The 20834-nt window shown below is 41.1% G+C and overlaps 1 protein-coding gene across 1 annotated transcript in view; it reads right to left on the reverse strand.

Moving 5' to 3' along the window:
- The window catches only part of si:dkey-112e17.1, a 29733-nt gene extending 12739 nt beyond the window's left edge, over window positions 1-16994 (reverse strand). The window contains exons 1-2 of the mRNA XM_010876558.4: window positions 16805-16994; window positions 93-1084 (exon numbers count right to left, since the gene is read on the reverse strand). Coding sequence (XP_010874860.2) covers window positions 93-1084; window positions 16805-16885 — 1073 coding nt within the window. The 5' untranslated portion in view covers window positions 16886-16994. The remainder of the gene's footprint in view (window positions 1-92; window positions 1085-16804) is intronic.
- Between the last annotated feature and the right edge of the window lie 3840 nt (window positions 16995-20834).

A 20834-nucleotide genomic window follows, 5' to 3' on the forward strand; every position in this document is an offset into this window, starting at 1 on the left:
CACCCCCCTGGACGCTATTCTGATCAGGTCTGGGAAACCTATTTTTAGTACAAAAAGGGATGTAGCAACTTTCTCTGGGGGCTTTCACATACCTGAATACGATGCATAGAGCACTGGTGAGCACCATGGCAAAGAAGGCAGCTCCGCTCATGGCAGCCAGCAGAGAATCCACCTTGCTGGCCCCAGCAGGGGCCAAGGCGTGCCGGGGGTAATCTTCACTCAGTTCTGTCTGGTTGTGGTAGTGGAAGAGCAAGGCAAAGCCACGACCCCAGTGGGTGGTGGTGATCAGCTCCATAATGACCTCCACCATCTCCTGGCTGGAGCCAAACACCAGTTGACTACTGGAGGGCCTGTTTGAGCCACAAAAGCGCGAGGCGAAGGTGAGGAGGTCCGAGATGTAGAGGACATCGTGGGGGCAGGCGTCCACCACCGACTGCTGGGTCTCCGGGCTGACCGACTCTGTGTCTGTGGGAAGCGGAGGGGTCAGAGCGGTGGCCTCACCTATAACTACAGCCAGGCCTGGATCTGGTGCAGATGCTCTTGGGTTAAGGTCGAGGTCGTCTCGGAGGACAGGAGTGGTGGCAGATTTAGCGGACTTCCCTGCCGGTGCTGGGGACCCCGGCAGTAGCTGGTATGAGTGGGGCTGTGGGGTGATGGCATCGGAGGTAGACCTTTTAGCAGAGTTGGAGACTTTGGCAACCTCTATCTTGGTAGACTGCCCTTGCACCAGAACCTGCTTGACCTCGTCATCTTGGGAAGACTGGGGGCCTTTCACTGAGTCCCTCTGAGCTGGAGGTAGGGTGGTGTCTTCATCCATGACATGACTCCCTGGTGGGACAGTCGCCCAACCGACTGCATCAGCATCGGCCTCTTCCATGTCTGAGACCGCAGAGTATTCGGCCGTAGGTTCCTGGCTCTCAAAGACATCAAAGTCAAATATCTCCAGAGCAAGCTGGTGGCCAATGGGCACAAAGAACTGCCAGACACAGTGGGTCCCTGAGGAGTAGTTATATGGAAAACCCGGAGACAGGATGAGGCCTTGGACATCCACCACATCCACCTTCGCTCCACAGTCAAAGTAGACCTGCAATCCAAGCATATGTATTGGTGAGAGTGGCATGATTGCACAAACTTATCCCGCAAAAAATATCAGCATCTCAAATGTATAAGACAGAGGATGACATCTAGTGTGTCTATGTTTCTGTTTACAGAGCAAACAAGATGTCGGTCTTCTAAACAAATAACACAGTTGGGCTATCTTAAAAGTTCAAACAACCAACAGCGTCCAGACCTGAACTAATCAACCCTCCTGCCCTGCCAGCCAGTATATCAAAGCGGTGGCGGTGCCTCGCCTGCGTCTGCTAGGGTAACCCTAGGGAGGGTATTTCTTCAAAGACACTAAGCTGGCTGTAATGTTTCCCAGGTGTGTGGGGTGGACGGTGCTGTGTGTGGTGGACGGTGGAGGGAAACCTTGGTGTGGGTAAACAGAGACAGATGTGTTGCTGGGGCCACTGGGCCAGCAGCTCAGGTCCAGACCTTTGTAGGGGGGCTGATGTGTTTACGAGCTTTCCTCTCAGCCCATGTTCAGGTTTTGGATGGTGGGAACCAAGCGGCGAACCAGACAGGGCTCAGCCAGCACCATCGACAGGTAACAAACCAGCCAATGCCCCAGGCTACACCAGTACTCTAGCTGGGCAGGCTGGCAACACACTGAATATACACTTGAGGCACTTGGTGTATGTGTATGCTTGTGTGAAGAAAATCCCAAGGATAGTAAAACAAGGAAAATGGGAGGACTTTACACCGGTCCACAGAAGAAAAAAATCATTTTTGGCTTAGTGGTTGGGTTTACAATTTGGGTAAGGTCTGGGCTCAGGTTAGGCTAAGGGAAAACAGGGCTCTGAATTTGATGCATTTTTAGAATCCCCACTGCATGTGCGCATGCATATGCGTGTGTTTAGAAGAAGCACTCTCCACACACAAACACACACACACACACACACACACACACACACACACACACAGCTCCACTGCGGTTGACCAACACCACACAGACGCTTTGATTGCTGCTACATGGCCCATCTCATCTCTCTCCATATGAATGCATTTATCAAAGGCATTCCTCAGACAGTTTATTTTAAGTAGCCATATCTAGATGTACTTTTCAATCATGTCTGTATAAAAAGGGGCTGCTAGGTCTCCTTTGACCAACATGGCCTCTATACTGCTGATACAGCTGGCAGGCTCACAGCCAGGGCAGTTATATCCCTTACAGAGAGAGAAAGGCACATGAATCCACAGAATATATTCTATAAATGAGTAGTTGACATCCCATAATGTTTTCTTTTTTGACTCAAAAGTGTTCAAAACATGAAAAAAACATACTCTGTGAAAACTACTGAATTGTTAAGAAGCTTATTTGACTGGACCAACCACCTTTTTGGCCCCACCAGATGTTTCCAAATGTTTGTTTTAACACTGAACTGGCTAGTCAACAACTCAAGATTTATTTTGGAGCGTCTTTTGTAACTAAAATATGTGGTATCGGCCAAGGGTTTTCTTAGAGGTGCATCCCTACGGGATTTTATTAAAAAAATTAATCAGCAAATTGTTCTAAATTAATGACAAACAAACTGTTTCAGTGAAATTACACATACAGGGAAATATGTGTTTAAGTTCAGGAGATCTGCTCATGAACACAGTGTCCTGCATGCCCCTCTATATATTCTGAGACAAGATACTGTAGGCTGGCCCCTCTATATATTCTAAACTAGGATACTGTAGGCTGGCCCCTCTATATATTCTAAACTAGGATACTGTAGGCTGGCCCCTCTATATATTCTGAGCTAGGATACTGTAGGCTGGCCCCACTATATATTCTGAGCCAGGATACTGCAGGCTGGCCCCTCTATATATTCTGAGCAAGGAAACTGTAGGCTGCCCCCCCCATAAATTCTGAGAAAAGATACTGCAGACTGGCCCCCCTAGATATTTACAGACAAGGCAGCTGCACACCAATATTGTATATAATTATTCATGTTGCATCATTCACCGCTTCACACTGTGAACTCATTCTGCCCCTCGCGCCGCTACCAAAATGAGTGTGACTGCAAGGACCTAACACACATTATGGCAAGGGGACTGACCATCATAATCTAAGTGTCTAAGACCAAATAGCCTCCTACAGAAATTATAGATAAAATAATATACATTCCAAGATTAGGAAAAGGGTACAAAATAATATGGGTTTGGATATCCCAGTGAGCACAGCTGGATCAAAAATCTAAAAGTAGAAGCTGCATCACACCACCCTCCAAAGATTAGGGTACTCTTAAAAACTCAGCACACAATCTAGGTGATTGACAGAGGCCAACAATCACTTAGAGGCAGATACAGAGCTCAGCGGCGGGGAGAGGATTCATGTTTCACCAGTCAGCTTGGTCAAGAGCTTTGCACAACCCTGGCCTGTATGAGAGGGTGGCAAGAAAGAATATGATATTCAAAAGTATCATCTAAAAGCACATATGGAATTTGCCAGAAAGAATGAGAATGATTTATTTACGATATAGAAAAAAGGTTTGTGGTCAGATGAGAACCAGATAGAGCTTTTTGGCCAAAACTCAAAGCGTTAGGTGTGGCACCAACCCACACCTCAGGGATAAATCATCCCTACAGTTAGATATGGCAGTGGCAGCAATCATGCTGTGGAGTCTTGTTTAATTTGAGGGAAGGGATGGAGCAAAATACATAAAAACACTGCAAGAAAATCTGTTTTAGTCCCTGAAAAAAAAACTGAAACAAGGGAGGAAATTCACTTTTCAGCAGGATAATGATCACAAGAGCAACACTGAAGTGCCTCAAGAACTAAACAGTGAATGTCCAGTTGGCCAGTTAAATTCATGATCTCACTCCCATTGCTGTAAACTGCGGATGTCATTACCAATCCAATTTCCCAACTAGATGTGTGTCTGTGACAGAACATTGTACACAGAGCTAGTTCCTACTGCTACTGTGTTCCAAACTGAAATATAAACTGAAATAATTGCCTTGTTTTGCTAACATTGTTTACTGATTATACACAATACATTCTATCATCAATCCTTTTGGCACACTTAATAATATAGGGTTTAGAAAACACATATCATTTCATAATATAATCCAAAAACATGGACCTTAATGAAAATAATGAGAATCACCTTTACCCTAAGTAAATGTACCCATACTCTTGGTGTAATGGTGCCGCTTATGGCATACAACATAGGAACAAAATACACAACATTTATGCAAATACAGTATTGTATATCTAGATTCAGATTCAGTATTGTAGAACCCTGTTTCCAAAAAATTTAATGTAATAAATCATAATGCAATGATGTGTAAATCACTTATCAGCGCACAGTTCAAAAGCCAGCATCTGTGATGGTATGGGGGTGCATTAGTGCACATGGCATGGGTGACTTGCACATCTGTGGAGGCACAATTAATGCTGAACAATATATACAGGTTTTGGAGCAACACATGCTGCCATCCAGACAACGTCTTTTTCAGGAAATGAAAAATGACAGAGACCCCAAACTATTTTGCAGCTGAAATCCTATATCAAGCAACAATGTGAATACATTTCACTTTCAAAACTACAGCAATTGATCTCCTCAGTTCCCAAACACTTACAGAGTGTTGTTAAAAGAAAAGGTGATGCCACACAGAGGTAAACATGCCCCTGTCCCAATTTTTTCAAAATGTGTTGCTGGCATCAAATTCAAAACAGGCATGTATTTTTCCAAAAACAATAACATTTCTCAGTTTCAACATTTGATACATTGTCTTTGTACCATTTTCAATTACATATAGAGATTAATGATTTGCACATCATTGCGTTCTGTTTTTATTCCCATTTTACGCAGCGTATCTAGACGCATTAGAAATTAGCCGAGTTGTAGTGTAAAGCAGCTGCTTTTAACAGTTTGAAAGTGGCTGGATGAGGTGAGCGTAGTCTTATTAGTGATTGAGGGACAGATGGTTAGTAGCTGGGAGCTGCGGCGTAGGGAAAGTAACGTTCAGGTGCCAGGATTTTTTTGGGTCATGCCTGCCAGAGAAGAATATTTTGACCAGTGAGTGACTGGCTAATCTTGAATAACACTTCTTTCCCCAGGAGTCACGTAGGACCTCTATGGAGGACAGATGGCAGCCGATGGGCCTTTCTGGTGACTGTACAGTGCGTTGCACAGCACCCCCCGCGTCGGGCAGACACAGACACAAACCAGACGGTGACGGCCGAGGTGAGGATGAACCCTTACCAATAATGTGTAAACCCGGATCCAGATAGACTGGAAGGTTGGTTTTGTTTTTTCAGCTGCCTTATATGGAACATCTGCTAGCGTGCCTTCTTGATGTTGTGCTCCCAACTGATTCTGGGAGACGATGATCTCAAGGAATCTGAATGATTCATCTGACGTTACGATTTCATCTCACAGGGGAGAGTTGGGGGCGTTTTCTGAAGTCAACCACCATCTCCAATGTCCGTATTGAATTCAAGGTTATTCTGACTTTACCAGCCCACCAACCGGTCATGAGACCGACCAGTGGTGCATTTTTGGAGGTAAAGCTTTGTATGTTGTCAGTAGTACAGAGGGACAAACAGCCTGAAATGTGCTTCCCCATCTTAACGTGTAATTTCCTGCTGGTCACAATATCAATGATCAATGAGAGAGTTTGTCTTGTAGTACTTCTACGATGATGGTGTTGAATGCAATGCTGAAGTCCGCAAACAGTATCCTTGTGTACGTCTTGGTGTTGTCAGGGTGTTGGAGGATGCAGTGGATTGTACTGGTCATACATCTGTTGTCTCAGTAGGCAAACTGCAGCTGGTCGAGGGAAGAATAAGTGATGGTTTTAAGATAGGACTAGGTGTCCAAATGTTTTCCTGACGACTGAGTTGAGTGCCACAGGTCTACAGGAGACTTTCCGTTTACTGAAACTGAATGATTTGACCTCGCCACTCCAATGGGGCTAATTGTGACATTTCCATATGGCCCATGGATTACATTATGTGGTAGGTTATCTCAGCATGCCCCACACAGGAGAAATACTAGGCTAAAATGTATGGTTAGTAAAAATGTGTTAAATATTTTAAATCATTACTCAAATTTACAAAATATACACAGAAAAGTATATAATGCAATATTTGAACATATGCATAAAAAACGAATTACCCAAATTACTGATCAATCAGGCTATGATGATTTTACTTATTACATCAAATCTTATCTGATTGGTCAAAGAGTCAAAAAAAGTTCTGAATATGGCTGGCGGTTTAAACTTACTGAATTTGTTTCAGACCTCCCTCCCATAGCGCTAAATATCTTCACACTTATGTAATTCAGGGGAACAACCGTGTCTTAAAAACACTGCTACAGCATATTTTCTCAGACTATTAGCACTGACCATGGGAAAACATGTACCTATATTATATGCATGGAAAAGCGCTAAGGAGCTTATTGTGTTATGATTAAAAGTCAGTATGTGCTTTTGGTTTGTAGAAAATACCATTAACATAAAAGCTTTTGTTGAAAAACTTTAAGATGAACTTAACAGGCAAAATCAAATAATAATTCAAATTTGCTGTGGTAAATACAATTTGATATAAAAGGAGGTTGATGTTATAGAGATACATTACAAATGTCAACCCACAGTTGCAAAACCAAAACTACTTTGAAGATTGTTATATAATGGTATTTTCTTTCTCAGAACGTTGTTCAGCATGAAATAACCTCCCAGTAAGGTACAAATGACAAAATGGCTTAGACCTCATATGAACTATTGTTGTAAATACCACAACACATAATTACACAGATGACATTTGAACTGGCTAGGTTGCCGAGTATAAGACGATTATCAGTTTTGCCAGACATTGTTGTGCAGTGTAGTGTTGTTGTGCAATATCCTACAGAATGAAGGAACAGCTCCACAACGTTGGAACGGAAATGTCTGTGACCAAATCCACTATTCTTTCACCATGCTCTTTGTTTTAACAGTTTGTGGGGTACATACTGTAACCCCCCCCCACCACCAGAGAGTGACGACCGTGTCAGGGAGGAAGGGACAGGGCCCTGACCACAGCAGGATCGGTCTGACCATCTGGAGGTCAGCCCTCACCATGATTTGATGTACATGGTAGACTACACATGAATGGTCTCAAAGTGCCCCAGTGTATAATGGAAATGGGACATTCTTATAATACCAAACATCCCCGTTTTGTTACATCACAGACACAGGCCTCATGCCTCCATTGGAAGTATCAGCCAGGGTGGTCATGATTCCAGGATTCTCATGGGACACAATGGGCCCCAGTACGATTTGGTTGCACCACACTTCATAGTGGGAAGGGAGATAACATTTTAATGAAGTGATGCTAATAAGTAGGAGCAGGCAGAAAGTTTACATAAGACCCTGCTGGTTGGTACTCACGCCCTAGTTGTGCCACGATCCCTGTACGAAGTAGAGTAACCAAGCACATCTTTGTGTGACATGACTTGTGCAGTGGAATGTTAAATTAAACAGTCCCCATTTTCACATCAACCATAACATTGCTAAGGAACTACAACACAATGCAAAGCCCTGTGTAAAATGATGAAAAGTGACAGTTTTCCTGGTTGGAATAGAAACGTAATTTAGTTTTTAGTCAAAACAAAACACCCTGACAACAGAACAGCTTACCGACGAATCTCATACTGTCTAATTGAACCTTAGCAACAAGTCAGTGTGTATACACACACACGACGAAACCCACAGCTAAAACCCTGCAACACACAGACACTCGCCTTCCAATAGCACTTGCTTTCTCTCACACACACACACACACACACACACACACACACACACACACTTCCTTCACTCCCTGCACACGCGCACGCACATACACACAAACAGCCCCTGACTGGCTCATAAACAGTTAGACGGGCCCCTCAGAAGGGGGCGGGGATCCTTCCCAGCGCTATTTAATGGAGTAGAAAAGTGACACTGCTCCACAGGCTAACGCTGCAGCCGTGCCAACCCCCAGATGATGTGTTTAGCTCGGGGCTCAGCGACTCCTCGGTTTCTCTGTCTATGGCCAATAATTTAGCCACTATTGCTGGTCAGGTCAGACACCAACAGAAGCTATAACTCAGCACTGACACACAAAATGCAAATGACATATACAATGTGTATCGTATGTGTGAGAGAGTAAGTGCGTGGATGCACATATAAGGTTATCCCATGCCCCTCGGGTTAACTCAGTGTGAGTTGAGAAACAACTGGTTAGCTTCCTGATTGGGCTTCAACTGAAGTTGCCCCTATTGACCTCGGAGTCCTCATGCTCTAATCACTGGCCTTTACAAATCAGCATCAATACTATGAAGTTCTTTGGTCGTCAATTTTGGGGGGGGGAATTCTCTCTGTTCTGAATGAGATGGCGGAATGTTCACCATTGTGGTGGAACTGTGGTCAGATGCCTCACTGGATGGATGGAGGTTGTTGTAACAGTCATTAACTAAGTATGACTAGCCTAGGAGGCAAAGAATGTGGGCGAGATGCAGTCAGTCAGTGTTATCGGTCTCCATGGTGGTTCCAACCAATTTGAAGAAATCATTTCCAGATTTGGAATGTGACCCAGGCAGCGACTAGATGCATCCTAAGTAATTAATCTCTCAGCAGCTGAGCGAGTAGCCCCACAATTCAGGATGACAACACACATAGCCCGACCAGCTAGCAGGCTAACCCTCTCTCTCTTAGTTAAAGTAACAGTACAGGCTATTTATCACTATGCCAACCTTACTTAACAATGTGTTTACAGTAAGAACTACTACCTTCACAACCTTTAAATATTTAACTGGTCGATAAATTCCTCTGTTGTATTTTGGGCTCCTTCCCTTTATCAGAGATGCTCTATTTGTTCAACATTACAATGAAGAATGAAATAAAAAATATACAGTAATATATCAATGTCAAACATGCTCTCATATATTTAGATGTTACAGGGTTGGATTTATCAAGTTAAACGCTTCCTTTTTGGAGGTGGATTCAATGAATTCCAAGCTTGTTTACGCTGTTCCAAAAATGAACTTAATACAAAAGAGGACGAGAGGACAAAGCCATCATTTAGAGTGCCCCCTCAGGCAGATAATTGCAAAGATAGTGAGCACCCTATGCACACAGAAACTAAAGCTGGGGACGCTGGCAATTCAATATACCAAGAGCTTTTGTTGTTCAGTTCTAAGAATTCTGCAGCTCAGCCTCACACAGTCCCGGTGGATGGGGACGAGTCATGACAGTTCATAGCTTCATTTATTCGCCTTCCTAGTGATGTACCGTGTGGTCATCATTTTCTTGAAAAAAGACTGAGTGTAGAAGTATGCAACGACACATGTAAGCCTATATATAATGACATTAGGTTTTCAGATTTTTTTGGTGGTCAGGAACCATAAACTGGTATTGGCAGGGACAATTTATTTGACAATAAACGGATCTTAGTTTTTCTAAAAACATGTCATTAGTGTAAAATTAAGCACCTGATTCCACACAAAGGTTTACCTGTTCAAAAAAAATAATAATCTGAATTTCCCATTTAAATCGTGTTCCTTATTATGATTACAACTATATTTTTTGGAGCAGTCCTTATTATATTAGTTTATGTAAATGTCAGCCAGTGTAGAGCAAGTAGCTGGCCAAGTCTCATTTTAGGCATTTCAGTCAATCATACATCATGGCATTAACAAAATGCTCACAAACCTTGTTTATCCACTCACAGCTGTCCCACAGAGGTAGTGATAAAGATGCTGAAGAAGCAATAAAAACCAAGATGAAGCAGGTTTCACATATCTCTTGTTTCCATGTTGTACAGGGAGTGAGTAGGATAGGGAACATATTTTGGTATGGAGAATAGAATCAGCATCCTTTCAGTGTTATGGTATCCAAAAAGGTTACGATACTAAAGCAGTATATTTTAACTTCAGAGGTTTGCTAATTCTGGAATGTATTCTTTTGACTTCTACTGAAGCAATTATTGATAACTTTAAATGTATTTTTTCAGATTAAGGATGCTTTGGAAAACGTGCAGAAATTTCTCACACATGGGAATAATATTTTTAGATTAGCTGTTCATCAATTATCTGTGATATTTTCACATGAAATCCCCACAACATATTCAGTGTAGATTAGAACTTATTGGCAGTATAGAAACATTGTCTCATTTGCATATCATTACAATATTTCATATTTATAAATAATTATGTCCACATCGAACTTAATAAGTAATTTTTTGATATATACATACACACACACCCATATATACAGTGGATATAAAATGTCTACACACCTCTGTTAAAATGCCACGTTTTTGTGATGTAAAAGAATGAGACAAAGAGAAATCATGTCAGAACTTTTTCACCTTTTAATGTGACCTATAATGTGGAATTTTTTAATAATAATCACAATAACATGGTTGCACAAGAGTGCACATCCTCTTATAACTGGGGATGTGGCTGTGTTCAGAAATAACCAATCACATTCAAACTCTTGTTAAATAGAAGTCATTACACTCCAGCCATCATTTAAAATGACTCTGATTAATCACAAATAAAGTTCAGCTGTTCTAGTAGGACTTTCCTGACATTTTCTTAGATGAATCTCAGAGCAAAAGAGAGCTTCCAAAGCATCAGAGGGAACTCATTGTTGAAAGATATCAGTCAGGAGAAGGGTACAAAAGAATTTCCAAAGCATTAGGTATACCATGGAACACAGTGAAGACAGTCATCATCAAGTGGAGAAAATATGGCACAACAGAGACATTAACAAGAACTGGATGTCCCTCCAAAATTTATGAAAAGATGAGAAGAAAACTGGTCAGGGAGGCTTCCAAGAGGCCTACAGCAACATTAAAGGAACGGCAGGAATTTCTGGCAAGTACTGGCTGTGTGCTACATGTGACAACAATCTCCCGTATTCTTCATATGAATGGGCTATGGGGTAGGGTGGCAAGAAAAACATCCAAGGCCCGGCTGAAGTTTGCAAAAACAAACATCAAGTATCCCAAAAGCACGTGGGAAATGTTGTTATGGTCTGATGAAACCAAGGTTGAACTTTTTGGCCATAATTCCAAAAGGTATGTTTGGCGCAAAAACAACACTGCACATCACCCAAAGAAAACCATACCCACAGTGAAGCATGGTGGTGGTGGCATCATGCTTTGGGGCTGTTTTTCTTTAGCTGGAACCGGAGCCTTAGTCAGGGTGGAGGGAATTATGAACAGTTCCAAATACCAGGCAATTTTGGCACAAAACCTTCAGGCGTCCATTAGAAAGCTGAAGATGAAGTTCACCTTTCAGCACGACAACAACCCAAAGCACACATTCAAATCCACAAAAGCATGGCTTCACTAGAAGAAGATTAACGTTTTGGAATGGCCCAGCCAGAGCCCAGGCCTGAATCCAATTGAACATCGCAATCTGACAGATTTGGAGCGCTTTTGAAAAGAAGAGTGGGCAAATATTGCCACCTCAAGATGTGCCATGCTAATAGACTACTACCCAAAAAGACTGAGTGCTGTAATAAAATCAAAAGGTGTTTCAACAAGGTATTAGTTTAAGGGTGTGCACACTTATGCAACCAGGTTATTGTGAGTTTTTATTTTATTTATTTTTTCATGTTATAGGTCACATTAAAGGTGGAAAAAGTTCTGACATGATTTATCTTTGTCTCATTCTTTTACATCACAAGAACCTGGCATTTTAACAGGGGTGTGTAGACTTTTCATATCCACTGTGTGTGTATATATATATATATATATATATATATATATATATATATATATATATATATATATATATATATATATATATATATATATATATATATATATATATATATATATATATATATATATATATATAGTGAAAAGTGTGTTAGGGTGTGGTGCCTGCCATATGTACTATACAAGCAGCCTGTAATTATGCAATCCTTATGTACTATGCATTATGCTGACTTTTGAAAAACATTACAAAAGACATCAAACGTGGCAACCTATGGCAATCCATGTTTCAACCAAAGACTTCCAAACTCCGACCTTTGCTATACGTTCAGTTTCCAAATTCTGCTTATTTAGCCATTGGTTCGGGTCCTACCACATTAATAGATCATTTGTTTACATTTTTTCATCCATAAATACAGAACAGGGCTGGCTCCACTTTTTTTATTATGGTTAGATACGTATTGCTTTTACAGTATTTATATTGTCAAACTGTGAGTCAGTGTTTCCCAAACTAAGGATTAGGACCCAATGTGTGGTCACTTGAGTTGAAAGTGGGGTCATGGGAGGAATAGGAAAAACAGTGCACTAGATAAATACAACCAGAGATATGGGAGTAATCTCTGGTAGCCGCGGAATGGAGTTATAACAAACAGAGCGGTTTCGGTTTTCTTCCTACAAACATTGTAACTTTTAACACTATAAAATATAACTCCCATCCATGATAGATAAGACCCCTAACATTTCCTTCAGAAGTCCTTAGAAGACAGAGGACACAACAAGGCAGCAAATCAGACTGATTAAAGGAGTAACAACATATTCTTTTCAACCCCCAAGATCATAAACAGTTATTGCCCAACAGTATTTCTGCATGTCTTCCTGAACTTCCCAAACACTGCACATCAAATCTTACTTTTTTCAGGTGGAAATATTATATATACGCAAATCAGTTTAGAACATTGTCATGACAGACTGCCATACCTCCAATTAAGAAAGTAAATATTAGTGTATGAAAACTAACTTTTTTTATGATATGATCTCATTTTAATTTTATTTTTAAATGGTTTCACATCCCAAAAGAAGTTTGGAAATGCCTGAAGTAAATGCTTTACATTTGAAGTGGACAGAAATATGAATTAAAAGTATATTTTTCCTCAAGAAATAAGTGTAATACTGACTGACGATTCCTAGCAGCTCTTTTTAATGCGATTCCCCCCCTTGTATTCAGAACTTAGTATTGTTCTTCAATTGTTTCACAACTTCTGCCCTTTTGCTGTCAATTGATTCACTATGTATATACACAAATATAATAAATTGATAAGTACAATTTAATTGATTGCTGTTAAGACAAAATATACAACTGTATTGAAATATACTAATATACAAAAAATAAGTTTCATAAACCTTGCTACCTTCTGATGGTCATGCATCCAGAAAAGCACAATTATCATTTTGAGGTGGTAATTGCAAATTGCAACATTATGGGTATTCAATTACAACAACACAAGGTTTTCGTGCATTTTATGACCAGCTATTAAAACTATAACAGTACGAGGACAATCTACAATCTGAAGTTCTTCTCTATACTGTCATTAGGGACTCCCAGTTGTCCCACAAATTTGTTATAGCCCAGAAATAGCTAGCTCATCTGACTGAGTCAAAGGCTTGATGTTAAGTTGACAGGTTGAATCAGGTGTGGTAGCTCAGGAAAAGACAAGAAAAAACAAGCACAAAGAAGGAAAGAAGATCTAATTAAGAATATATACAACTTTGTTATATATTTGGTTTCCAGCCTCATACACAGACTCAGTGGATTCATGTAGTAGCAAGTAATGTAAGTTAGAGATATTAGTTGTAGGAGGGTAGTTTTTTCCTAGTTCAAGATTTAGACTTAATAGAGAATAAACCCAAAGCAAAGTGTCGCCTGGACTGCTACTGCATCATAATCTCTTCTGCACAACCAGCTTAACATGTTCGGGTGTGCTATATCTCCAAACTGCACCATGTGTGGATGTGGAAACCCATGGTACTGTGCAATCCAGTGCAACGTAATTCAGACAGCTAATTGTAAGGGCTGGCTGGTTGTACTAGGAGACAGAAAATGCTGTTTGTTGTGTAGCTAGCTACCTGCAGAGAACAGTGGAAAGGTTTCTACAAGATGTAAATAAAGATAAATAAATAGACATTAATTCCATGTCAGCATCAGGCAGCAGCATGGATTCCTTTCAACCCCCAAAATGAAAATACATCCCCATCTGTACCAAATGGCATCATATTTCCTAAATACATACATTCCAAATGGGACAAAAGGGTGCATTTTAGGGAACAGCTAGAGAGAACAGGAGGTGAACGTGCCCTGTTTTGCTCCATCCATGTGGTTCTCATTTCTGTGCTCGCTCTGTCTGACTTTGCATACCATTGCCTAAGTTGAAGACGTTTTCCTCCCGGTGGTTGTAAAACGAAGCTTTACAGAGTATTGCCAACTGATGTTAACAGTTTAAAGGGACAGTTTTACCAAATTACAAAATAGCATAGTTGTTTCCTTACCCAATAAGCAGTCTATGCACAATGTATGAAATTTGCCAAACACTGTTTCTAAACGCTAACGCTGTTAATTGTGACATAAATCCCATCCCATCCAAAATTAACATGTATTCATGCATCAGGTCCAAATAATCCAGAAGCATCTTAAATTGTGTTGCTTTACAAAGTCACACTTGTACATAATGTATTTAAATGTGACGTGTGGAAAAAAAAGTTATATAAGTACTTATGCAACAGACAGGCAGGTACTGATATAATATATTGTAAGCTTTATCTCATATATATATATTTTAGCATGTTATAGTTTTAATTTCTTTTTAACAAAACATTTATATAAAAAAAAGGATGGATTGCTGTCAAACCCTTGACCATATACATTCCGTTTAAGATTTTCAAGAAGTTAAAATATATTTGGTTAACCACATAATGATCCATTAATTGTTTTAAGGTCCTAACACCATTTTCAAATGGTATACATTTTCAAAATAATGCCTTTTTTCCCTCAGCTGACTGTGTATCACTTTAAAGTTGGGATAATTAGGCATAATATCGAAATGTGCCATACCAGTAAAACCTTGGCTCACCTTCTCATTCAAGGGAATTTCTTTTTTCCCCCACACATTGTAGAATGATAGTGAAGAAATTAAAAGTGTAAAATAACACATATGGAATAATGTAAAAACCCAAAAAATGGTAAACAAATCTAGGCCACCCCTGATGATAGCTTTGCACACTCTTGGCATTCTCTCAACCAGCTTCACCTGGAATGCTTTTCCAACAGTCTTGAAGGAGTTCACACATACGCTGAGCACTTGTTAGCTGCTTTTGCTTCAGACTGTTTTCCCACTAATCCCAAACCATTTCAACTGGGTTGAGTGCAGGTGATTGTGGAGGCCAGGTCATCTGATGCAGCACCATCACTCTCCTTGGTCAAATAGCCTTTACACAGCCTGGAGATGTGTTTTGGGTCATTGTCCTGTTGAAAAACAAATTATATTCCCACTAAGGACACACCAGATGGGACAGCATATTGTTGCAGAATGCCGTAGTAGCCATGTTAGTTGTGTGGTACTTGAATTCTAAATAAATCACTGACAGTGTCACCAGCAAAGCACCCCACACCATCACACCATATCCTCCATGCTCCATGGTGGCAACTACACATGCAGAGATCATCTGTTCATCCACTATGTGTGTCGCACAAAGAAATTGCAATTGGAATCAAAAATCTCACATTTGGACTCATCAGACCAAAGGACACATTTCTACCAGCCTAATGTCAACTTCTTGTGTTTCTTGGCTCAAGCAAGTCTCTTCTTATTGGTGTCCTTCGGTAGTGGTTTCTTTGCAGCAATTTGACCATGAAGGCTAGATAAATGCAGTCTCCTATGAACAGTTGATGTTGAGATGAACTCTGTGAAGCATTTATTTGAGGTGCAGTTAATTGCAGATTTCCGAGGCTGGCAACTCTAATGAAATTATCCTCTGCAGCCAAAGTAACTCTATGTCTTCCTTTTCAAGTGGCAGTCCTCTAGAGAACCAGTTTCATCATACAGCTTGATGTTTTTTGCGAATGCACTTGAAGAAAACTTCCAAAGTTCTTTAAATGTTCCAGAATTACTGAACTTAATCTCTTAGAATGATGAGATACTGTCATTTCTCTTTATTTGAGCTGTTCTGGCCATAATATGAACTACTACAGTACAGACAGAATTATGGTCCTTTGTACATGAACCATTCCTTGTCACAACACAACATATTGGCTCGTACACATTAAAGAAAGAAATTCCACAAATTAACTTTTAACAAGGCACGCTGGTTAATTGAAATGCATTCCATGTGACAACCTCAAGAGCAGGTTGAGAGAAACCCAAAAGTGTGTAAAGCTGTCATCAAGGCAAAAGGTAGCTACTTTGATGAAACTACTATATGAAATGTGTTTTGATCTGTTTAACACTTTTTTTGGCTACTACATGATGTGTTAGTTCATAGTTATCATGCCTACACTATTATTCAACAATGTCGAAAAAGGTAAACAAAGAAATAGTGTTGGTGTGCCCTAACTTTTGACTGGTACTGTATGTCAATAACAACTGGTCTCCATATATTATTTTTAAGATAATAATATTCGATTTATTTTATTCAGTAATCTATATTCAAACATCTGCAGGTGAGCACTGCGTATACACGGGTGTTGTGTTTACATATATACTAAAACATAGTACAACTCGCTTTCAGTGCGTAACATGTACAGTATGCTCACAAGAATGTCACACATTACACAGGAAACTCTTTAAGCTGTCTTTAACTGTGTGGAAAACAACTACACAACAACAAGGAAACCTAATACAGTTGCCTTCTTGCTTAAAAGTTTTCAGACAGTAGCCTAACTAGAACCCCGCTGACGGGTTAAACAATTCATTGCGCTTTTTCATGAGGCAAATGAGACTAAACAAAGACCAAAAATGTAATACTTACTTTCTGTGCAACACAACCCGTGACCCATAGTAGATACGCTGTCATGAACACATGTGCCCAGAACGAGCTGTTGCAGTTCATTTTCTTAATTTCGTCCTTTTCTCCGACACACACTGAACCGTAACCCCGGTCTCGCTCCCACTCTCCATTCACCTGAAGTCTCGGGGGCGCGCTTTCATCGTTCGTGGACCCGCATGCAGAAATCACAGGGGGTTGTACTGAAGCGCTCACGAATTTGGCACTCCGTCAATTTTTACACAGAAACATAATTACGAATGCACGATGCTTAGAACGATGTGTGAGAACACGTTCTATATTTCCCTTTTAGTAGGTCAACTGCAGACCATTGATTTGGAGTAACATGTTATATACAGTATAGGAAAATGGGTGGGAAAAGTTGTAGCAGAGTAGGGTTGAAGTGACCCTGATTGCAAGGCGAGTACAACTGCTACCTGTGCCATTAAAGATGATATGTTCAGGGGCGACTGGTCATTAGGGGCAGGTGGGGCACAGCCCCACCTGTTGTCAACAGAAAGAACTGCAACAAAATTATGTACATTTTTTAAAGATTAATTCCTATAATTTATTATTTATGAATATAGCATCTTCCTACATTGGATACCATTTGTGTTAGGATTTTCATTGGTCCCTGCCTTGCTGCTTCAGACTGCGTTCTGCCGATTCGAGTTCGCAATAGTAAGCCATAGGCTAAGCGTGAATCTGGGGTTAGCCCCTCTCTCACAATGCAATGTACATTGTACGTGTGAAAATATTAATACGCATGCTCAGAATGTTAGTGTGATAAATGTAGATCACACGAATTTGATGCCAAGTGGGGCTGACAGCCGGTAGCCCCACTACAGCATAATTTCGTATTTCAGACCTGATTGCTGTCTGTCTGTCTGTCTGGCACCAACATTAGTTGGCAAGAAGAGCGAGGAGGGTAGATTGTCTTAGCTAGCTTGTTAGCTTCACAAACACCAGATAACTTGCGAAAATGAATAGAGTGGATTTCAAACTCAAGCTCTGTTTGAAACCCTTAATTTGGAGGAGATACTTGAAATATAGCGACTTGGTGCTCAACCACGGGATATTGTCATCATTCAAACTGCTGGTAAAAGTAACTGCAGGTTTAACGAGAAGTGGTTTTTGAAGAAAAAGTGGCATACAGTTAGCATACAAAAGAAGGCACTCTTCTGTTTTCCATTTCTGCTATTTGGTGGAGATGGTACTTGGTCGAGGACCGGTTACAAAGATTTGAAACATCTTTCTGAGAGGATTGCAATGAGAGCAGCGGGAGTCATCTGGACAATGCTGTGAAATTGGGCTTACTTGGAAGGGTAAATGTCGTAGCCCAAGTTGACAGTGCATACAGGCACTCCATTGAGCAGCATAACAAACAGGTGGAGGAAAACAGGTACGTTCTCAGTCGGATCATATCATGTAATAAATTGTGCGGAAAATGTTAAACTGCACTGCAGGGGCACGACGAGTCGTTGGACTCCCTGAATCCTGGAATATTCACATGCATTTTCGAGACTATGTGTGAGGGCGATTTGAGACTTCAGAGGCACTATGACGCTCAGCCCATCTTCAAAGGGACATCTAGCACTGTACAAAACGAACTGTTGGACTGTATGTATGAAGTGAACAGGGAGGAGATAGCCAAACAAGTGGACGAGAGATCATTTGTTGCCATACAGGCAGATCAGACAACTGATGTCTCCTGTAAATCACAAATGGTGGTTGTGTTGTGATACATATGTGTTGTCTGACAATACAGTGACAGAGAGGTTTTTGAAGTTTTTGAAGCCAAAGATAAAACTGGACTCGGCTTCTCAAATACCATCAAGGGTGTGCTGGAACCACTGAAGCTGGGAGAAAAGTTGATCACTCAGACTTATGATGGTGCAGCTGTAATGAGTGGACGCTAATGAAAGAAACATACCCACATGCCCAGTTTGCAGCAACCTGACCTTGCAGCAACTTTGTTCAGCAAGGATGAGCATCCTGAAGGTGTTTTTTGTAGATTTAACTGCTTTTGCCACCTTTTTCTCTGGCGCTCCAAAACGTGTTGCCGCACTTGCTGAGGCAACACAGAGACGCATTCCACGGCCACCCGCTGTACGATGGAACTTTAAAAGTAGAAGTGTCAATGCAGTTTGGGAAAGCCACGCTGCGCTGCTCCTGTGTATGGAGGACATACGCACACAACCAGGATGGGATGAGGCCACCATAATTGAGGCATAAACTCTGGGACCGAGCCTTTCTGCAGCTGTTGGGAAAATAAATCTTCCTTTTTTGCCAGAAGTTGATGTTTTATTCAACACTCTGCAAAAACGTAGCATCGATGCATCTGGGATTAGCAATGCACTCACCTGTTTCAAGGACAATGTCCAGAATATGCGGAAGCAAACTGATAAATGGGCTGCCACTGTTCACGATGGAACAGACGAGCCAGGCCGACAAGTAACCAACACAGCGCCGGTGATGAAGGAGGCATGCGACACAGTCATCTCCTTTAAACAAAGTGACCACCTGATAGCTGCCAAGCTGGTCCCTCTTCCCAGAATTGTTTCTGTCATTCCCTACATCTGAGCTTGACTGTGCAGTGAAACTATGGCCTCTAGGAAACAGGGAAAAGTTGAAGTCTGAGCTGACCACTCTATACCGCCACACTGAGCTTCACACTGGTAAGACGGCCCTGTGTCTGTTAAGATCCATCCATGAGAACAACCTAGAGGAGGCTTTTGCTGAGAGCATCACTCTGCTGAAAATGATCATGACACCTATGACGACATCCGAGTCAGAGAGGAACTTTTCCACCTTGAAGAGGGTAAAAACCTTCACTCACAATGCCATGGGACAGCCGTGACTCAACGCATTGGCCATGTTGTCCATCGAAAGCCAGCTGATTCAGCAGCTACATGACATTCCCAAAGTAATCAAAGTAATCATTCCCAAAGTAATCAAAACGTTTGCCCAGAGGAAGAAGCCACCTTTCACTTCAAGTGAGCCCTCAGCCTTGGTGAGTAAAAGCATATTTTATCATCCTGCCTGTGTGCTGGTCCGTTCATTGGTCATATTTTTGTGCAGGATCTATTGATATAGATGGTGATGTGTCAGTGGTGTCAGTGTGTCCATGCTTATCTATTAAGGTTGTTGTCATAGAATGGATCTGTATTCCTACAAAGCTGTCTTTGCGCTTCGTTGTGGCCTTCAGTGGTGTTCAGCTCATTGCTCTTCGCGTATGGCCCTGTAGGCACATTGGTTTGTAAATGTGACAGTGGTAATTGTACATGTGTGTGAGAGAGAAGGAAAGCAATTACACTAGAAGGTCTCTCTCTCTCTCTCCAGTATGTGTACTACAACACCTGGTAGAAGCAAGCCGCTCTGTCGTTAAAAGTGTTTTGTGGAGCCTCGCTGTTTGTTGATGTGTTAAATAATCACACCAGTAGCAAGAGGGAGTTTTGTAGCTTTACTGGTATGTATCCTATATTTTGAAATGATTTGTGCCCCACCATTTTTTACATATAAAAATGCCACTGGATACGCTTCTTGGTAGAGACAATCATGTAGGAAGGCTACTTACCATAAATATACTTGATATGTGCATCGTAATAAAAGTGTAAAGTTCTGAATAAATTTGTAAAGTTTAGGAAAGTATGTTGAAAAATTCTTCATCTTGATCATCTGCATTTATATTATATGGATTTAATACAATTGTCTGATAGTCATGGCCTATAAATCAAAATCTTAACCGTTCATCGTGTTGACTTTAACAGCTTTAAGGACAAATCAGGAGGCAATCGCGTGTTTACTGCCCTGTCAATGCTAGTAATTCCTAAGAACGTTCGATGATAAGCACGTCAGTGAGTGGGCGAGTCCTATGGTGAAACAAGATGCGGATACATTTCTTGTTGACTACACGTGCAGACCAGAGGATTCCTTATTCTCCCGTGGACAGGTTAAACATGGGGCTAAATGACCAATTCGCTATACTATAGTCAATGATTATCAGACGTTTTTA

The sequence above is a fragment of the Esox lucius genome, chromosome 13 (genome assembly GCF_011004845.1).
Source record: "Esox lucius isolate fEsoLuc1 chromosome 13, fEsoLuc1.pri, whole genome shotgun sequence".
Lineage (NCBI taxonomy): Eukaryota > Metazoa > Chordata > Actinopteri > Esociformes > Esocidae > Esox > Esox lucius.